Source organism: Scyliorhinus canicula, chromosome 9, assembly GCF_902713615.1.
Source record: "Scyliorhinus canicula chromosome 9, sScyCan1.1, whole genome shotgun sequence".
In the NCBI taxonomy this organism is placed as follows: domain Eukaryota; kingdom Metazoa; phylum Chordata; class Chondrichthyes; order Carcharhiniformes; family Scyliorhinidae; genus Scyliorhinus; species Scyliorhinus canicula.
In genome coordinates, this window is record NC_052154.1 from 101,634,371 (window position 1) to 101,653,422 (window position 19,052).

The following is a 19,052-nucleotide window of genomic DNA, read 5'->3' on the forward strand; positions in this document are numbered from 1 at the left end:
ACTACTTGAAGAAAACAATTCCTTGCGGATTCTCACAATTAGCCATGGTAAACATGAGGGAAATTCCACTTATCTGGAACTTCCTCCATGAGTAGGGCTCCCTGGCTGAGCAGGTGAAAGTGTTAGGAAATTAGGATTATTGTGAGACATTTTATGGCAATTTAGGTTTTTTTTCACGTGTTTTTTAAAACAATCAGTTTAGAGAATACTGCATTATTAAATAAACTAATTTATCTATTAAGGCAGTTTTACAATATGTAAATACAATATACGGATCCTTACCATTTCTGACATTCTTTCACGATCGTTTTCCGAGGCCGATAGTACACACCACTGAATTCACAAGGACAGTCTTGAAGATAGACACAATGCCCTCTCTCATCCAACACCATTCCGTGTGGGCAGACGCAGCCAGAGATACACTTGTTTGCTAACTAAAGAGGAAGAAGTGAATTGACAATCAGAACTGTATGTATTTAATTGAAAAATGTGGTAAAGTAAGAATCGAAAGAGCAGCATTAGGGAAGTTGGTGGTGTGCCTCAGGGGTTGGTGCTGAGACCACAACTTTTCACAATGTACATTAATGATCTGGAAGAAGGAACTGAATAATAATAATATTTGCTTATTGTCACAAGTAGGCTTCAATGAAGTTACGGTGAAAAGACCCTAGTCGCCACATTCCAGCGCCAATTCGGGGAGGCAGGTATGGGAATTCTGCGTGACAAGCCAGCTGTTTAGCCCACTGTGCTAAACCAGTCCCTGCAAGGCACTGTTGCTAAGTTTACAGATGATACAAGGGACAGGCAGTATTGAGGAAGCAGGCAGGCTGCAGAAGGACTTGGACAGGCTTGGAGAGTAGGCAATGAAGTGACAAATGAAATACAATGTGGAAAAGTGTGAGGTTATGCACTTTGGAAGGAGAAATGAAGGCATAGACTATTTTCTGGGGAGAAATGGGGAGAGGCTTAGGAAATCAGAAGCACAAAGGGACTAGGGAGTCCTTGTCCACGATTCTCTTAAGGTTAACTTGCAGTTTCAGTTGGCAGTTTGGAAGGCAAATGCAATGTTCGTATTCATGTCAAAAAGGCTAGAATACAAGACCAGGAATGGACTTCTGAGGCTATATACGGCTCTGGTCAGACTCCATTTGGAGCATTGTGAGCAGTTTTGGGCCCCATATCTAAGGAAGGATGTGCTGGCCTTGGAAAGGGTACAGAGGAGGTTCACAAGAATGACCCCTGGAATGCAGAGCTTTCAGTATGAGGAACGGTTGAGGACTCTGGGTCTGTACTCGTTGGAGTTTAGAAGGATGAGGGAGGGATCTTATTGAAACTTACAGGAGGCCTGGATAGAGTGGATGTGGAGAGGATGTTTCCACTTAGATTATCATAGAATTTGCAGTGCTGAAGGAGGCCACCCGGACCATCGAGTCTGCACCGGCTCTTGGAAAGAGCACCCTACCCAAGGTCAACACCTCCACCCTATCCCCATAACCTAGTAACCCCACCCAACACTAAGGGCAATTTTGGAAACTAAGAGCAATTTATCATGGCCAATCCACCTAACCTGCACATCTTTGGTCTGTGGGAGGAAACCGGAGCACCCGGAGGAAACCCACGCACACACGGGGAGGATGTGCAGACTCCGCACAGACAGTGACCCAAGCCGGAATCGAACCTGGGACCCTGGAGCTGTGAAGCAATTGTGCTAGCCACAATGCTACCGTGCTGCCCTTACTTGTAGGAAAAGCTAGAAGCAGCAGACACAATCTCAGTCTAATGGGACGGTCCGTTAAAACAGAGAGGAGGAGGAATTTCTTCAGCCAGAGGGTGGTGAATCTGTAGAACTCTCTGCCGCAGAAGGCTGTGGAGGCAAAATCACCGAGTGTCTTTAAGACAGAGATAGATAGGTTCTTGATTAATAAGGGGATCAGGGGTTATGGGGAGAAGGCAGGAGAATGGAGATGAAAAAATATCAGCTATGATTGAATGGGGGAGCAGACTCGATGGGCCGAGTGGCCTAATTCTGCTCCTCTGACTTATGGTCTTCTAAGCAGAAAGCATTCGACATGTATAGAGACTGATGGACAGGAGAGAGCAGCAAAGACTTGAGGGCACAGCGAGACTGCTAGAGGCCTCACACCATACCAGGTATAAATGAGGCCCGAGAACATGAGGAGTGATGGATACCTCAGAGTACGGACTGCATGGCAGAGACCTCGCAGCATAACAGGACTAAGAGGACTGAATGAAACCCAAGAGCACAACAAGACCAGTGGAGGACCCACAGCACAGCTGAGGTAAGTGAAGAGCAGAGGTCTGGGAAAACAAAGAGAGAGGTGGAGACCCACGACACAGTTGGAGAGGAAAGGAACAGTAGTGGATCGAGAACGTGGCAATCCGCTAGAGGCCCAATACCCAGAATGGATAAAAGAAGCAGTGAATGCCTGAGAACATCACAACAAAGATTACAAGGTCAAAATGTTACTGAAAGAGTGGTGTGTAGGGGGGGTGCAGGGCTTCTGATTCCCTCGGTCCTGACCTCCTGCCAATTAATGCTCAGATGCTCATGCAGTCTGAAATCGCTGCAGGGCAGGCAGTATCAATGGGATTGTGTTCCCTGCCAATTCTTCAGATAGCGGGAAGGAAAGCCCCATCAGCCCAAAGATCCTGGTCTAATGTTGTGCAACAAATAAGGATTAACTAATAATGATCTACAAAAGAAGCCTCTGGGAAAGGGAACTGAGTTTCTGAGTCATTTAACCAACTCCGCCACACCCCTTGTCTTCTTTTCCAGCCCAGAGTGGAACATCTACCCCACCCACCCCTTCCTCAGCCTCGTCTACTCCCCCAGATTCAGGTGCATCTCCTGCAAAAACATAACGTCCGCCTTCAGACTCCTCAGATGCGTAAAAACACACAAACATTTAGCCGGCCTATTAAATCCACTCACATTCCACTTGACCAGCCTGGTCAGCGGCTCCCCGCCCCCCCCCCCCCCCCCTACCCTGCCGATCAGCCAAACCCCTTTTTAAGCTGGCCCGCGTCACACGCCCCTCCAAGGCCGCCCTTATTTGTCCACCACCATCTCTCCCTTCCCAACTACACCACACCCATGTCAGCAACCCTCCCCCACCATCAAGCAATAACAACAAATAAACCATGCGACCTCCCCTCCCACCTTCCTCCTGACAACCCCCCACATCACTCCCGTTAACTAGCCGCCCAGCTAGCATGGTGGCCCTTGCCCATCCTCTGACTTCCCCTCACCCATCTCGTCCACCCCTCCCCCTCCAATCGTCCCAACCACCGACAGACAGAAAGAAACAAAAGGCACACTCACCATCACCACTCCCCCATTGAAACCCACCCTAAATTGCCCACTCCATGTGCCCCCAACAAATACAAAGCTCCTCTCCGAAGATCAATGTCTTCAAGCTCCTCCCAGCCTATGGTCCCCAAATTGCCCCTGAGGGTGGGGTTGCAGGAATAGGGAGAGGGATTGGCCTTAGGTAGGGTGGTCTTTCGAAGGATCGGCGCTGACTCCATAGGTTGAATGGGCTCATTTTGCACTGTCGGGATTCCATGATTGTATCATAAAGTTCATCGTCTCGCTGGTCGAGTCAAAATTCCTGCTTTTGATGCATCATTCAAGAGAGGGTAGAGTAAAAAACTTCGAACTTCACCCTCTTCTCAAAGAGGACCGCCTTTATCTGGTTGTATCCAGCCCTCTGCTTCGCCAGCTCCGCATCCAAGTCCTGGTAAATTCGCAGATTACTCCTTTCCCAGATGCATTTCTTGGGTCTGCCTTGCCCACTTCATAATTTTTTTGTTATCCAGAAATCAATGCAGCCTCACCACCATCGTCTTTCGCAGTTCCCCACCTGTGGCCTCCTCCTCAGTGTCCTGTGTGCCAGATCCACCTCGCTGAGCCGGTCAAAGGCCCCCTTCCCCATAAGCTTCTCCAGCATGCTCGCCACATACTTGCCGGCTTCCGCCCCTTCGATGCCCTCAGACATCCCGACAATCCTCACATTCTGCCTCCTGGGGTGGTTCTCGAGGTCCTCCAATTTCTCTCTCAGATATTTCTGGCTGGCCATCACCATCCCCGTCTCCAGTGAGGCCAGCCGATCCTCAAGCTTCCCCACCGACTCCTTCACCTTGTGGATCACCAGACCCTGAGCCTCCTGCCTCTGCCCCACACATTCAATTGTCGCTTGAAGCGGCTGCACCACCTTGGCCAAATCCTCCAAAGCCTCTTTCCCCTGCTGCTGGAATTTATTATTCAAAGATTCGACCAGCTGCTCCATTGACAACTGGGCAGGCAGCACTGCCCCCTTTCCCTCCACCATCTTCACCTGTGCCACACCCCGAAAATGTGCGGCAGCACAGTAGCACAGTAGTTAGCACGGTTGCTTCACAGCTCTAGGGTCCCGGGTTCGATTCCCGACTTGGGTCTCTGTCTGTGCGGAGTCTGCACGTTCTCCCCGTGTTTGCATGGGTTACCTCTGGGTGCTCCAGTTTCCCCCTACAATCCAAATATGAGCAGGTTAGGTGAATTGGCCACGATAAATTGCCCTTCATGTCCAAAAGGTTAGGTGGGATTACTGGGTTACAGGGATAGGGCGGAGACGTGGGCTTAAGTAGGGTGCTCTTTCCAAGAGCCAGTGCAGACTCGATGGGCCAAATGGCCTGGTTCTGCACTGTAAATTCTATATTTCCTGTTCCAGCTACTCTTTCTTTCTCGTGGCACTTCTTGTCCGTTGATCCATACACCAACCTGATCAGTGGAGTATTCTCTTCCTTGGGCACTCATACATGTTTTGCTCTCAAATACCACAGGATTCGGGTGGGAAAGGGCCAAAAAAATCCACCTGGAGTGGAAGGCACCAAATGTGCAATCACTCACTCCATGGTGGGCACTAGAAGTCTGGTGTGAAGCTTCTTGAGTGTTGTTGGAGCTGCACTCATCCAAGCGAGTGGAGAGCAGATGGTGGACAGGCTTTGGAAGGTCAGGAGGTGAATTACTCGCTATAGGATTCCTCGCTTTTGACCTGCCTTGATAGCCACAGTATTAATATGGCTAATCCAGTTCAGTTTCTGATCAATGGTAACCCCCAAGATGTTGATTGTGGGGGAGTCAGCGATGGTAATGCCATTGAATGTCAAGGGGTGATGGCTAGATGAGTTAGTTTAGCACAGTGGGCTAAACAGCTGGCTTGTAATGTAGAACAAGACCAGCAGCGTGGGTTCAATTCTCGTACCAGACTCCCTGAACAGGTGCTGGAATGTGGCGACTAGGGGCTTTCCTCTGTAACTTAATTGAAGCCTATTTGTGACAATAAGCGATTATATTATTATCATTATTAAAACCTCTCTTATAGGAGATAGTCGTAGCCTGGCAGTAGAGCAGCTATTTAAAGTGTTGATTATTATGTTTGTGACCAGGGCTATAAACATAAAATAGGAAGCAAAAAATAGTAAATTATTTTACATTGTTGAGAATGGTCAGCTTTCAAGACCTCAGAACCTTTTCTTTATAGCCGATGAAATTATTTGGACTTTCAGGCACTGGTGAATGTAGGAAATGGAGCAAAGCAGACTCCCACAGACAGAACTCTAATAATGACCAGATGATTTGTTTTCAGTGATGTTAATTTGTTTTACACAAGCAGAATAATCCTCGATGTTCTGCTCTATTATCTACTCACACTACGAGTTTCTGTAGCATGCATCTGGCATGTTGGTTGATAAGCTGCTCCATATTCATCTTCTTTAGCATTTGCACAGTTGAAGTAAATTTTAGGTTGGTCACAAATTTCTAAGGAAGAATATCCAATGTTTTATTAGTAAAATATATAACATGCTTGGCATGCATCAAATAGATCTTGTGCGGTGTCAAATTAATAGATTAGATTTGCAAACGGTCTGTTTCAGTCAAAAATTATTACTGTATTACTTGAGCACAAATCAGTTTTGCCACATTTAAGTACTTTGGGGCAGATATTTAGAGATGAGTTAAGGTTGAAATCTAGAATTCAACATATAATGTGGAGATTTTCATATTTTGTATATTCTTCTATTGGAATCTAGGTTAACAAATGTTTCCTACCTCCTGAGATGAAAGAGTCCTCAAAACATTCGATTTTGCCATTTTGACAAAAGCTAGGAAGAGAAATAAGTCAACAGAATAAAACGCAAGTTGTATTAATTATACAATCGCTATCATAGAATCAGAGAATTTACAGTGCAGAAGGAGGCCATTTGGCCCATCGAGTCTGGACCAGCCCTTGGAAAGAGCACCCTACTTAAGCCCACACCTCCACCCTATCCCCATAACCCAGTGACCCCACCTAACTTTTTGGACACTATGGGGCAATTTATCATGGCCAATCCACCTAACCTGCCCATCTTTGGACTGTGGGAGGAAACCGGAGCACCCGGGGAAACCCATGCAGACAAAGGGAGAAAGTTCAAACTACACACTGACAATCACCCGAGGCAGTAATTGAACCCGGGTCCCGGGAGTTGTGAGGCAGCAGTGCTAGCCACTGTGTCAAAGTGCCACCCACATCGTGCTGCCCAATATCCATCCTCGTTCAGCTGTAAATTTGCAAAAAGGATCTTGGATCAATCCTAACTTCTGCCATTAGATCTCCTTTGTAATGGTACAGCAATAAAGATTAATTAAAAAAACTATGAGATCATCAACTATATCAGGCAGTTGCATAAGTTGACGTGATGATAAAGTAATTGAACATTTTGTGGTGGATGTCTTGCTTGCCTGGCATGGAAGGAAAATGATCAAGCCTGGCTTGACTGTGGAAAAAGGTAATTACTAACTTTCGCAGATCTAGTGCAGAAAGAAATAAAATAACAGTGAAAAACAGTGGCACAGTAGCACAGTGGTTAGCAATGTTGCTTTACAGCACCGAGGTCCCAAGTTCGATTCCCAGCTTGGGTCACTGTCTGTGCGGCATCTGCACGTTCTCCCTGTGTCTGCGTGGGTTTCCTCCGGGTGCTCCGATTTCCTCCCACAAGTCCCGAATGACATGCTGTTAGGTAATTTCGACATTCAGAATTCTCCCTCTGTGTACCTGAAAAGGCGTCGGAATGATGCAACTCGGCGTTTTTCGCAGTAACTTCATTACAGTGTTAATGTAAGCCTACTTGTGACAATAAAGATTATTATAAAAGTAAAGTTAAAGATCACCTATGTTTAACAGTCTGGAATAGCTCTGCACAGCTCATAGAACTCATAGAAGCACTGCAGTGCAGAAGGAGTCGATTCAGCTTATCGAGTCTGCACTGACCCTTCAAATGAGCATGCTACCCATGTCCAGTCCTCTGTCGACTGCCCTATCTCCGTAACCCAAAACCTAACCTGCACATACCCGGACACTTAAGGGGCAAGTCATCATTGTAATCCACCTAACCCACACATCGTTGGACTGTGGGAGGAAATTGGAGCACCTGGAGGAAACCCACGCAGACACAGGGAGAATGTATAAACTCCACACAGACAGTGACCCAAGGCCGGAATTTAACTTGGGTCTCTGGATCTGTGAGGCATCAGTGCTAACTACTGTGTCACCACGCCACCCTCATGACACAGCCTAATGTCCTCCTTTTAAATGAAATTGCTATAGCCATCAGGCGTTCTTTCCCATCTAAGTTATCGCCCAAATGTCTATTTCCATACGTTGATTGCAGATAATAGTTTGGAAAATCTGACATCGAAAACAACCTCATCAAACAGCATCTGCTACCTCAACAAAGCATCTCCTTCGTGCTTAAGGAAAAATTCACATGGGGTCTCAGGTTCAATCTAGAGATCTCATGAATGAAGGGATTCATAATGTGCCCACAAGAAAGGCAGTGTTCAACAGCAAATTAGCAATAATCTAACTGATTATGTTGTGCTACATAATGCATGCTACAATTATTCTGGAAAGCTCCCATTGGTTTACATTGAAGAATCTCCCTGGAAATAAACCTAATCCCTTATTTTAGCATTCCATAGATGTTTTCCATGGTATTTTGATGTAGATATGAGCGTCATTATAATGCTGTTCAGTGCACGGAGGGGTGTTCTCAATAGTGTCAGCAGGTAGCGAAGATTTCCCAGACAATGGGGAGTTAGCAAACTGACTTAGGAAAAAGGAACCATGTGGGTTATGAGGATTCTGGCCGTTTCTTATTTTTATGCCAGTGGTCAGACATAGGTTGTACATTTATTTGTGTAACGAATATATAATGAATATACAGGAACACAAGGTCAAAACTATTTCCATCTATCACCTCTATTTATTGGTTCGCCCTATCAAACAATGGGTGCGATTCTCCAGCCTCGTTGTTCTCTCGCTCGAGCAACATGAGTCCGGTGAATAGCGGAGGAGCAGAAAACGTGACCGCGCCGGGCGTAAAACAGTTCGCAGTGCAATCGGCCGGCACCTGTTGGCGAAATTGGGATCTCGCTGTCTCATGGCGAGAAACCAATTATCACCACTTAAGCCCTATTTCCATACAATTAACTGGAGTGACCCCTTATCCAATGGCCTCCCGTCATTCATCAGCCTTCCCAGCAAGTGGTCACATTGGTGCCGATTAGTACTCCTTTTGAAAAACATGAGCCTGGCGGATGTGCTTCTGTGGGCAGCCAAGGAGGTGAGTAGCCATCTTTGCTCATAGGCAAACAGCCCAGAGGTGCTGGGCTTGCCCCCTCAGTGCTGGGCGGGGGGCTCTCAGCTGTGGGGAGGGGAGGACCCTTGGCTGGGGTGGGAGCCCCTCCGCAGGGGTGGCGACCACTCGCAGCATTATCATGCCAACCCCTGGATCGTGTGTACCCATTCTGGGGGCAACCCTTGTTCCTGCCCATCTGCTGCAATGACCACCATAACCCCCTTCGACTGCTGAGGCCTCAGGCCATGCGGCTGAAGGCTATTGCTGATAGGGAATTGGTAATCGTGGTTAAGTGAGCACTTCACATATCCCAAATGGATTCCTGTGGGTGAGTGGGCCATGTAGCATGTGGGAGTCATTGCCTAGAATCCCAATCAAACCGTGATGCCTGAACACTGTGCCTGAACACTGCAGCAGCCAACATCCAAACATCCATGGGATGGAACACAGCTCCGGGAACATGCCCACGGCCAGAGGATGGGTGAGTGCCATGGGGAGAGGACCAGCCCCGGTCCAGGTGACATCTTGAGCGCGGTAAAGGGTCTGGGGTCTGGTGAGAGGGGCCCATTGTGGCCGGGTGTGTGTGGGCAGGGCCAGATGGGGGCGGGGGAGAGCGGGGATCAATGGGGGATTGGAGGTCCTGGGGTGAGAGTCACTGCTATTTGTCAGTCTAACACACTTTCCCAATGCCTTACAGATAGTGAACACTATAGTAGGGGTATTGGACACAGAGCCTGCCCTAGCGGTGCTACTGGTAGTCCGGGCAGCCAGACGCCAGAAATGGCAGCAGCAACAGCGTCAGCCGATGCTCGAGGCGATGGACCATGTGCCGGACCCCGCCCCACATCCTGAGGACCTGGCCACCATCAGGCTAGGGAGGGACCCAGAGGGGTGCCACGCGATGGCCCAGGGTGTACAGGCATAGCTGGCCCTTTGAACAGATGACGGACAGCGCATGCCGCAGGAAATGAAAATGAAATGAAATGAAAATCGCTTATTGTCACGAGTAGGCTTCAATGAAGTTACTGTGAAAAGCCCCTAGTCGCCACATTCCAGCGCCTGTCCGGGAAGGCTGGTACGGGAATCGAACCGTGCTGCTGGCCTGCTTGGTCTGCTTTAAAAGCCAGCGATTTAGCTCAGTGAGCTCCGCTTCAACAAGGAGACGGTGCGGCGCCTGTGACATGATCTCACGGACTTAGCACCACATGGAGGAGGAGGACACCTGCTCCTGGTGGCCATTAATGTCACTGCAGACCTGAACTTTTACATCTCAGGATCATTCCAGGGCTCCAGCGGTGAACTGTGTGGTATCTCACAGGCCACGCCCTACAGGTGCATCCGAAAGGTCACAAATGCCCTGTATGCCTGGGCAGAAAACAACATCATCTTTGACATGCACGAAGCCCAGCAAGATGCCCGACTACAGGATTCTCCGCCATCGCCGGATGCTCCAGTTCCCGGGGGTAATACATGTCATGTTTATTGCCTGGCGCTCACAGGGCCATCTGGGGTGCACTATGTTAACAGAAAGGGGTTCCACTCCCTCAACATATAGCTAATGTTCGACCACCAGATGAAGAACATTTTCCTGGGGAGTGTCCATGGCAACTACATCCTGGGGCAGTCGGTCATCCCCGGCCTCTTCGAGGAGCACCCCAGGATGGACGTCTGGCTCTTGGGAGATAAGGGGTACACACTGAGGACCTGGTTAATGATGCCAGAAGGGAGGTCGAAGATCGAAGCGGAGACCCAATACAACGAGGCCCATGTGGCCACCCAGACTGTCATTGAGCAACACATCAGACTGCTCAAGATGCGATTGCAATGCCTCGACCACTTTGATAGTGCACGGCAGTACACTGAAGGGTCGCCCGCTTTGTGGTAGTCTGCTGTGCCCTCCACAACCTCGTACAGCAGTGGGCTAAAAGCTGGACGTTGGTGATGGGGAACATGTGACCACCTCCGAGGAACAGGAGGAGGACGAGGATGATGAGGTCACGCCGGACCAGCAGGGGATGGAGGACAAGGCCAGGGAGGTACCGGAGGAGCAGCCAGAGGCTGCAGGATAGGCGGCAGTGGTGAGAGTCTGGCAAGCCCGGAAGGCCAGGGTAGCCCTCGTACTCACCCGATTCACTTAGGACGTGGCCTGGTCCGTCACCCCCAACTCTCATTTCCCACCCTCCTATGGTCTGCGTCACATCACTCCAGGATATTGGGACTGTTTCGGCACCATCAGCATCAGCGGGTCACTGTGGAGGGCAGGGTAGTGATGATAACCTGCAGAGAGCTGAGTGCCTGTGTTGCTCAATCTATGACATAGTCTGACTCCTGCCTGTCTGCTGAGTGCTCGCTCACACCCATTACCTGTGTACGGTGTGCCCGGTGGGGGGGAATTCCTGGAGAGATGGGCCAAGAGTTCGGAGGCTGGCCCACAATCCGGAAGAACGTGACAGAAGCGTCATATTGGTTGTGCTCAAGGGTGTTTCTAGTGTTTTATAATTAATTCCCCAATGTCCTGATGGTGCCACCCCCTCCCCCCAACCTGCCCCCCTCACCCCGCCCACCCTCCCCAGTGCCCTCAGTGATCCTCGATGTGCTTTGCCTTCCTGGCTCTACCGCTAAGTCTAGGTGAGTCCCCAGGATGTCCATCAGAGGTGGAGGCAGCCAGCTGCTTACCTCATCCCTTGGCCTTCGATGCCCCTGAAGGGCACTCTCTGGGGGCTCTGGAGCCATTCTGGCCCTGGCTCACTTGTTAGCGGCACTTTCACAGCCGTGCCGCTCCGGCCCGTGAAATGAGTGTGCGACGCAACCTCATGAGAGGACTGGAACTCAGAGGAGCTGATGGCCAACGTCGCCACTCCAGGGAATGGGTCCAGGTTGGCACCCAGAGCCCCGTCCTCCCACCCGGTGCCCATAGGGCCCTGGCATTCAGTTCGGGATGGAGGGGCAGCTGGCTCGAGCCCCAGACAGAGATAGATGGAAATAGTTGGATAGAGTGGAAGAGAACGAGACAGAGTAGTTGCGACATAGTTGAACTAATAGTGTAGTTAATAGTGTAGCTGTGTCGTGTAATCTTTACTTAACGAATTCTTTAGTTTAACTGGCTAAGGAGGAGATGCGAAGGAGGCACCTGTCACTCGACGAGCTGCCAGACCGCCTGTGCCGCCTAATACTGACTACTGAGACAGTGTGCCACCTGTGCCCTGAACCTTTATGCCTCTGGGTCTTTACACTGGGTCGAGCGGGGACCTGTTCAAGATCCCGCAAACATCCACACACAAGTGCATCCATCTGTGTCGGATGGCCTATGCACCAGGGCAGAAGACTATATAATCTTCAATCTGGACAGGCACACCAGGGTGCCAGGGCAGCAGTATTCGCCATCATCGCTGGCAGGCCTCAGGGCCAAGGGGTGATCAATGGCACGCATGTCACCCTACGAGCACCAGCTCATTAGGAGATGCCCTTGATCAATAGGAAAGGGTTCCAACTCCCTGAAAGTGTAGTTGCTGTGTGACCACCAGTTGCAGAATTATGCACGTTAACACCCAATACCCTGGCAGAGTGCACGCACTTACATCCCGGCACACTCTAAGGATCCCGGCACCTTCGAGGCGCTTTCTCTGGGGAAGGGTTTACTATTGTGCGACAAGGGTTACCGACTGAGGTCAAGACTAATGATGCCTATCCGGAAGCCCCAGACTGACATGGAAACCCGTTATAAAGATTGCCATGCATAGCCAGGTGCATCAGCTCCCTGAAGATGCGCCTCCAATGATTGGACTGCTCTGGTGGGGCTGTCCAATATATCCCCAATAGGGTCTCAAGCACTGTGCAGACTGCTGCGACCTGCACAACATGGTGCAGCAGAGGGTCGAAATGATGGAGGAGGAGGAAGAACACCATCTGACGAGGAGGATGAGGAGGGTGTCCAGTAAGAACCAGGCCTGAAGCCCAGCCTGGCAGAGCAGACCGCTCAACATGTGCTCGAGGGCTGCCGCACACGGGACAGCCTTATCACTTCCCGATTTTCCAATGAAGGGGACTGGCCATCAGCAGCTCTGCTGCCATGTTCCACCTCTTCATTCCCCCTCCCATCCTTCCAAATGGAACCCATCTCCACACAGCCACTCAAACCTTCCTTGTCCCTCCTCCCATCTCTCCACATTCCCTGTCCCTCTTCCCTCCATTTCACCTTCCCTGTCCCTCCTCCCATCTCTCCACATTCCCTGTCCCTCCTCCCATCTCTCCACATTCCCTGTCCCTCCTCCCATCTCTCCACATTCCCTGTCCCTCCTCCCTCCACTCAAACCTTCCCTGTCCCTCCTCCCATCTTTCCACCTTCCCTGTCCCTCCTCCCTCCACTCCACCTTCCCTATCCCTCCTCCCATCACTCCACCTTCCCTGTCCCTCCTCCCTCCACTCAAACCTTCCCTGTCCCTCCTCCCATCTTTCCACCTTCCCTGTCCCTCCTCCCTCCACTCAAACCTTCCCTATCCCTCCTCCCATCTCTCCACATTCCCTGTCCCCCTTCCCTCCATTTCACCTTCCCTGTCCCTCCTCCCTCCACTCCACCTTCCCTGTCCCTCCTCCCATCTCTCCACATTCCCTGTCCCCCTTCCCTCCATTTCACCTTCCCTATCCCTCCTCCCATCTCTCCACCTTCCCTGTCCCTCCTCCCTTCACTCCACCTTCCCTGTCCCTCCTCCCTCCACTCCACCTACACTGTCCCTCCTCCCTCCACACCATCTTCCCTATCCTTCCTCCCATCTCTCCACCTTCCCTGTCCCTCCTCCCTCCACTACACCTTCCCTGTCTCTCCTCCCTCCTGCTTCCCTGTCACTCCTCCCTCCACTCCACCTTCCCTGTCCCTCCTCCCTCCACTCCTGCTTCCCTGTCAATCCTCCCTCCACTCCACCTTCCATGTCCCTCCTCCCTCCACTCCTGCTTCCCTGTCCCTCCTCCCTCCACTCCTCCTTCCCTGTCCCTCGTCCCTTCTCTCCACCTTCCCTGTCCCTCCTCCCTCCACTCCTCCTTCCCTGTCCCTCCTCCCATCTCTCCAACTTCCCTGTCCCTCCTTTCTTCTCTCCACCTTCCCTGTCCCTCCTCACTTCTCTCCACCTTCCCTGTCCCTCCTCCCTTCTCTCCACCTTCCCTCCCCCTCCTCCCTCCACTCCACCTTCCCTGTCCCTCCTCCCTCCACTCTACCTTCCCTGTCCCTCCTCCCTCCACTCCACCTTCCCTGTCCCTCCTCCCTCCACTCCACCTTCCCTGTCCCTCCTCCCTTCTCTCCTCCTTCCCTGTCCCTCCTCCCTTCTCTCCTCCTTCCCTGTCTCTCCTCCCATCTCTCCTCCTTCCCTGTCACTCCTCCCTCCACCACCTTCCCTTTCCCTCCTCCCTTCTCTCCACCTTCCTTGTCCCTCCTCCCTCCACTCCACCTTCCCTGTCCCTCCTCCCTTCTCTCCACCTTCCCTGTCCGTCCTCCCTTCTCTCCACCTTCACTGTCCCTCCTCCCTCCACTCCACCTTCCCTGTCCCTCCACCCATCTCTCCATCTACCCTGTCCCTCCTCCTACCACTCCACCTTCCCTGTCCCTCCTCCCTCCACTCCTGCTTCCCTGTCCCTCCTCCCTCAACTCCACCTTCCCTGTCCCTCCTCCCTCAACTCCACCTTCCCTGTCCCTCCTCCCTCCACTCCACATTCCCTGTACCTCCTCCCTTCTCTCCACCTTCCTTGTCCCTCCTCCCTCCACTCCACCTTCCCTGTCCCTCCTCCCTTCTCTCCACCTTCCCTGTCCGTCCTCCCTTCTCTCCACCTTCACTGTCCCTCCTCCCTCCACTCCACCTTCCCTGTCCCTCCACCCATCTCTCCATCTACCCTGTCCCTCCTCCTACCACTCCACCTTCCCTGTCCCTCCTCCCTCCACTCCTGCTTCCCTGTCCCTCCTCCCTCAACTCCACCTTCCCTGTCCCTCCTCCCTCCACTCCACCTTCCCTGTCCCTCCTCCCATCACTCCACCTTCCCTGTCCCTACTCCCTCCACTCCACCTTCCCTGTCCCTCCTCCCTCCACTCCACCTTCCTTGTTCCTCCTCCCTCCACTCATGCTTCCCTGTCCCTCCTCCCTCCACTCCTCCTTCCCTGTCCCTCCTCCCTCCACTCCTCCTTCCCTGTCCCTCATCCCTCCACTCTTCCTTCCTTGTCCTCCTCCTTTCTCTCCACCTTCCCTGTCCCTCCTCCCTTCCCTTCTCCTTCCCTGTCCCTCCTCCCTCCACCACCTTCCCTGTCCCTCCTCCCTTCTCTCCACCTTCCCCGTCCCTCCTCCCTCCTTCCCTGTCCCTCCTCCCTTCACTCCACCTTCCCTGTCCCATCTCCCTCCACTCCACCTTACCTGCCCCTCCACTCCACCTTCCCTGTCCCTCCTCCCTCCACTCCACCTTCCCTGTCCCACCTCCCATCTCTCTTCCTTCCCTGTCCCTCCTTCCATCTCTCCTCCTTCCCTGTCCCTCCTCCCTTCACTCCACCTTCCCTGTCCCTCCTCCCTCCACTCCACCTTACCTGCCCCTCCACTCCACCTTCCCTGTCCCTCCTCCCTCCACTCCACCTTCCCTGTCCCTCCTCCCTCCACCCCTCCTTCCCTGTCCCTCCTACCTTCTCTCCTCCTTCCCTGTCCCTCCTCCCTTCTCTCCTCCTTCCCTGTCCCTCCTCCCTACACTCTACCTTCCCTGTCCCTCCTCCCTCCACTCCACATTCCCTGTCCCTCCTCCCTCCACTCCACATTCCCTGTCCCTCCTCCCTCCACTCCACCTTCACTGTCCCTCCTCCCATCTCTCTTCCTTCCCTGTCCCTCCTCCCTCCACTCCACCTTCCCTGTCCTTCCTCCCTCCACTCCTCCTTCCCTGTTCCTTCTCCCTCCACTCCTCCTTCCCTGTCCCTCCTCCCTCCACTCCTCCATCCCTGTCCCTCCTCCCTCCACTCCTCCTTCCCTGTCCCTCCTCCCTCCACTCCACCTTCCCTGTCCCTCCTCCCTTCACTCCACCTTCCCTGTCCTCCTCCCATCTCTCCACCTTCCCTGTCCCTCCTCCCTCCTTCCCTGTCCCTCCTCCCTCCCTGTCCCTCCACCCTCCTCACCTCCTTCCCTGTCGCTCCTCCCTTCTCTCCTCTATCCCTGCCCCTCCTCCCTCCAGTCCTCCTTCCCTGTCCCACCTCCCTCCACCCCTCCTTCCCTGTCCCTCCTCCCTGCTCTCCACCTTCCCCGTCCCTTCTCCCTTCACTCCACCTTCCCTTTCCCTCCTCCCTTCTCTCCTCCTTCCCTGTCCCTCCTCCCTCCACTGGACCATCCCTGTCCCTCCTCCCTTCTCTCCTCCTTCCCTGTCCCTCCTCCCATCGCTCCACCTTCCCTTTGTCTCCTCCCTTCTCTCCTCCTTCCCTGTCCCTCCTCCCTCCACTCCACCTTCCCTGCTCCTCCACCCATCTCTCTACCTTCCCTGTCCCTCCTCACTCCACTCCATCTTCCCTGTCCCTCCTCCCTTCTCTCCTCCTTCCCAGTCCCTCCTCCCTCCACTCCACCTTCCCTGTCCCTCCTCCCTCCACTCCACCATCCCTGTCCCTCCTCCCATCTCTCCACCTTCCCTGTCCCTCCTCCCTCCACTCCTCATTCCCTGTCCCTCCACCCTTCTCTCCTCCTTCCCTGTCCCTCCTCCCTCCACTCCACATTCCCTGTCCCTCCTCCCATCTCTCCACCTTCCCTGTCCCTCCTCCCTCCACTTCAACTTCCCTGCCACTCCACATTCGACTCCACCTTCCCTGTCCCTCCTCCCTCGACTCCACCTTCCCTGTCCCTCCTCCCTCCACTCCACCTTCCCTGTCCTTCCTCCCTCCACTCCACCTTCCCTGTCCCTCCTCCCTTCATTCCACCTTCCCTGTCCGTCCTCCCTCAACTCCACCTTCCCTGTCCCTCCTCCCTCCACTCCTCCTTCCCTGTCGCTCCTCCCTCCACTCCACCTTCACTGTCCCTCCTTTCTTCTCTCCACCTTCCCTGTCCCTCCTCCCTCCACTCCTCCTTCCATGTCCCTCCTCCCTCCACTCCACCTTCCCTGTCTCTCCTCCCTCCACTCCACCTTCCCTGTCCCTCCTCCCTTCTCTCCTCCTTCCCTGTCCCTCCTCCCTTCTCTCCTCCTTCCCTGTCCCTACTCCCATCTCTCCTCCTTCCCTGTCCCTCCTCCCTCCACTCCACCTTCCCTGTCCCTCGTCCCTTCTCTCCACCTTCCCTGTCCGTCCTCCCTTCTCTCCAGCTTCCCTGTCCCTCCTCCCTCCACTCCACCTTCCCAGTCCCTCCTCCCTCCACTCCACCTTCACTGTCCCTCCACCCATCTCTCCACCTACCCTGTCCCTCCACCCTCCACTCCACCTTCCCTGTCCCTCCTCCCTCCACTCCACCTTCCCTGTTCCTCCTCTCTCCACTCCTGCTTCCCTTTCCCTCCTCCCTCCACTCCAACGTCCCTGTCCCTCCTTCCTCCACTCCACCTTCCCTGTTCCTCCTCCCATCTCTCCTCCTTCCCTGTCCCTCCTCCCTCCACTCCACCTTCCCTGTCCCTCCTCCCTCCACCCCTCCTTCCCTGTCCCTCCTCCCTCCACTCCTCCTTCCATGTCCCTCCTCCCTCCACTCCACCTTCCCTGTCCCTCCTCCCTTCACTCCACCTTCCCTGTCCTCCTCCCATCTCTCCACATTCCCTGTCCCTCCTCCCTCCTTCCCTGTCCCTCCTCCCTCCCTGTCCCTCCACCCTCCTCACCTCCTTCCCTGTCGCTCCTCCCTTCTCTCCTCTATCCCTGCCCCTCCTCCCTCCAGTCCTCCTTCCCTGTCCCACCTCTCTCCACCCCTCCTTCCCTGTCCCTCCTCCCTGCTCTCCACCTTCCCCGTCCCTTCTCCCTTCACTCCACCTTCCCTTTCCCTCCTCCCTTCTCTCCTCCTTCCCTGTCCCTCCTCCCTCCACTGGACCATCCCTGTCCCTCCTCCCTTCTCTCCTCCTTCCCTGTCCCTCGTCCCATCGCTCCACCTTCCCTTTGTCTCCTCCCTTCTCTCCTCCTTCCCTGTCCCTCCTCCCTCCACTCCACCTTCCCTGCTCCTCCTCCCATCTCTCTACCTTCCCTGTCCCTCCTCACTCCACTCCATCTTCCCTGTCCCTCCTCCCTTCTCTCCTCCTTCCCAGTCCCTCCTCCCTCCACTCGACCTTCCCTGTCCCTCCTCCCTCCACTCCACCATCCCTGTCGCTCCTCCCATCTCTCCACCTTCCCTGTCCCTCCTCCCTCCACTCCTCATTCCCTGTCCCTCCACCCATCTCTCCTCCTTCCCTGTCCCTCCTCCCTCCACTCCACATTTCCTGTCCCTCCTCCCATCTCTCCACCTTCCCTGTCCCTCCTCCCTCCACTTCAACTTCCCTGCCACTCCACATTCGACTCCACCTTCCCTGTCTCTCCTCCCTCCACTCCACCTTCCCTGTCCCTCCTCCCATCTCTCCTCCTTCCCTGTCCGTCCTCCCTTCTCTCCAACTTCCCTGTCCCTCCTCCCTCCACTCCACCTTCCCAGTCCCTCCTCCCTCCACTCCACCTTCACTGTCCCTCCACCCATCTCTCCACCTACCCTGTCCCTCCACCCTCCACTCCACCTTCCCTGTCCCTCCTCCCTCCACTCCACATTCCCTGTTCCTCCTCCCTCCACTCCTGCTTCCCTTTCCCTCCTCCCTCCACTCCAACGTCCCTGTCCCTCCTCCCTCCACTCCACCTTCCCTGTCCCTCCTCCCATCTCTCCTCCTTCCCTGTCCCTCCTCCCTCCACTCCACCTTCCCTGTCCCTCCTCCCTCCACCCCTCCTTCCCTGTCCCTCCTCCCTCCACTCCTCCTTCCATGTCCCTCATCCCTCCACTCCTCCTTCCTTGTCCCTCCTCCCTTCTCTTCTCCTTCCCTGTCCCTCCTCCTTCCACTCCACCTTCCCTGTCCCTCCTCCCTTCTCTCCACCTTCCCCGTCCCTCCTCCCTTCTCTCCACCTTCCCTGTCCCTCCTCCCTCCACTCCACCTTCCCTGTCCCTCCTCCCATCGCTCCTCCTTCCCTGTCCCTCCTTCCATCTCTGCTCCTTCCCTGTCCCTCCTCCCATCACTCCAAACTTCCCTGTCCCTCCTCCCTCCACTCCACCTTCCCTGCACCTCCACTCCACCTTCCCTGTCCCTCCTCCCTCCACTCCACCTTCCCTGTCCCTCCTCCCTCCACTCCTCCTTCCCTGTCCCTCCTCCCTTCTCTCCTCCTTCCCTGTCCCACCTCCCTTCTCTCCACCTTCCCCATCCCTCCTCCCTTCTCTCCACCTTCCCTGTCCCTCCTC

General features: G+C 53.8%; 1 protein-coding gene across 1 annotated transcript in view; it reads right to left on the bottom strand.

Moving 5' to 3' along the window:
- The window catches only part of LOC119970925 (mucin-6-like), a 238,661-nt gene that overhangs the window by 112,900 nt on the left and 106,709 nt on the right, over window positions 1-19,052 (bottom strand). Inside the window, exons 15-18 of the mRNA XM_038806035.1 lie at window positions 6,844-6,853; window positions 6,113-6,165; window positions 5,712-5,821; window positions 3,885-4,358 (exon numbers count right to left, since the gene is read on the bottom strand). Of these exons, the coding sequence (XP_038661963.1) occupies window positions 3,885-4,358; window positions 5,712-5,821; window positions 6,113-6,165; window positions 6,844-6,853 (647 nt within the window). The remainder of the gene's footprint in view (window positions 1-3,884; window positions 4,359-5,711; window positions 5,822-6,112; window positions 6,166-6,843; window positions 6,854-19,052) is intronic.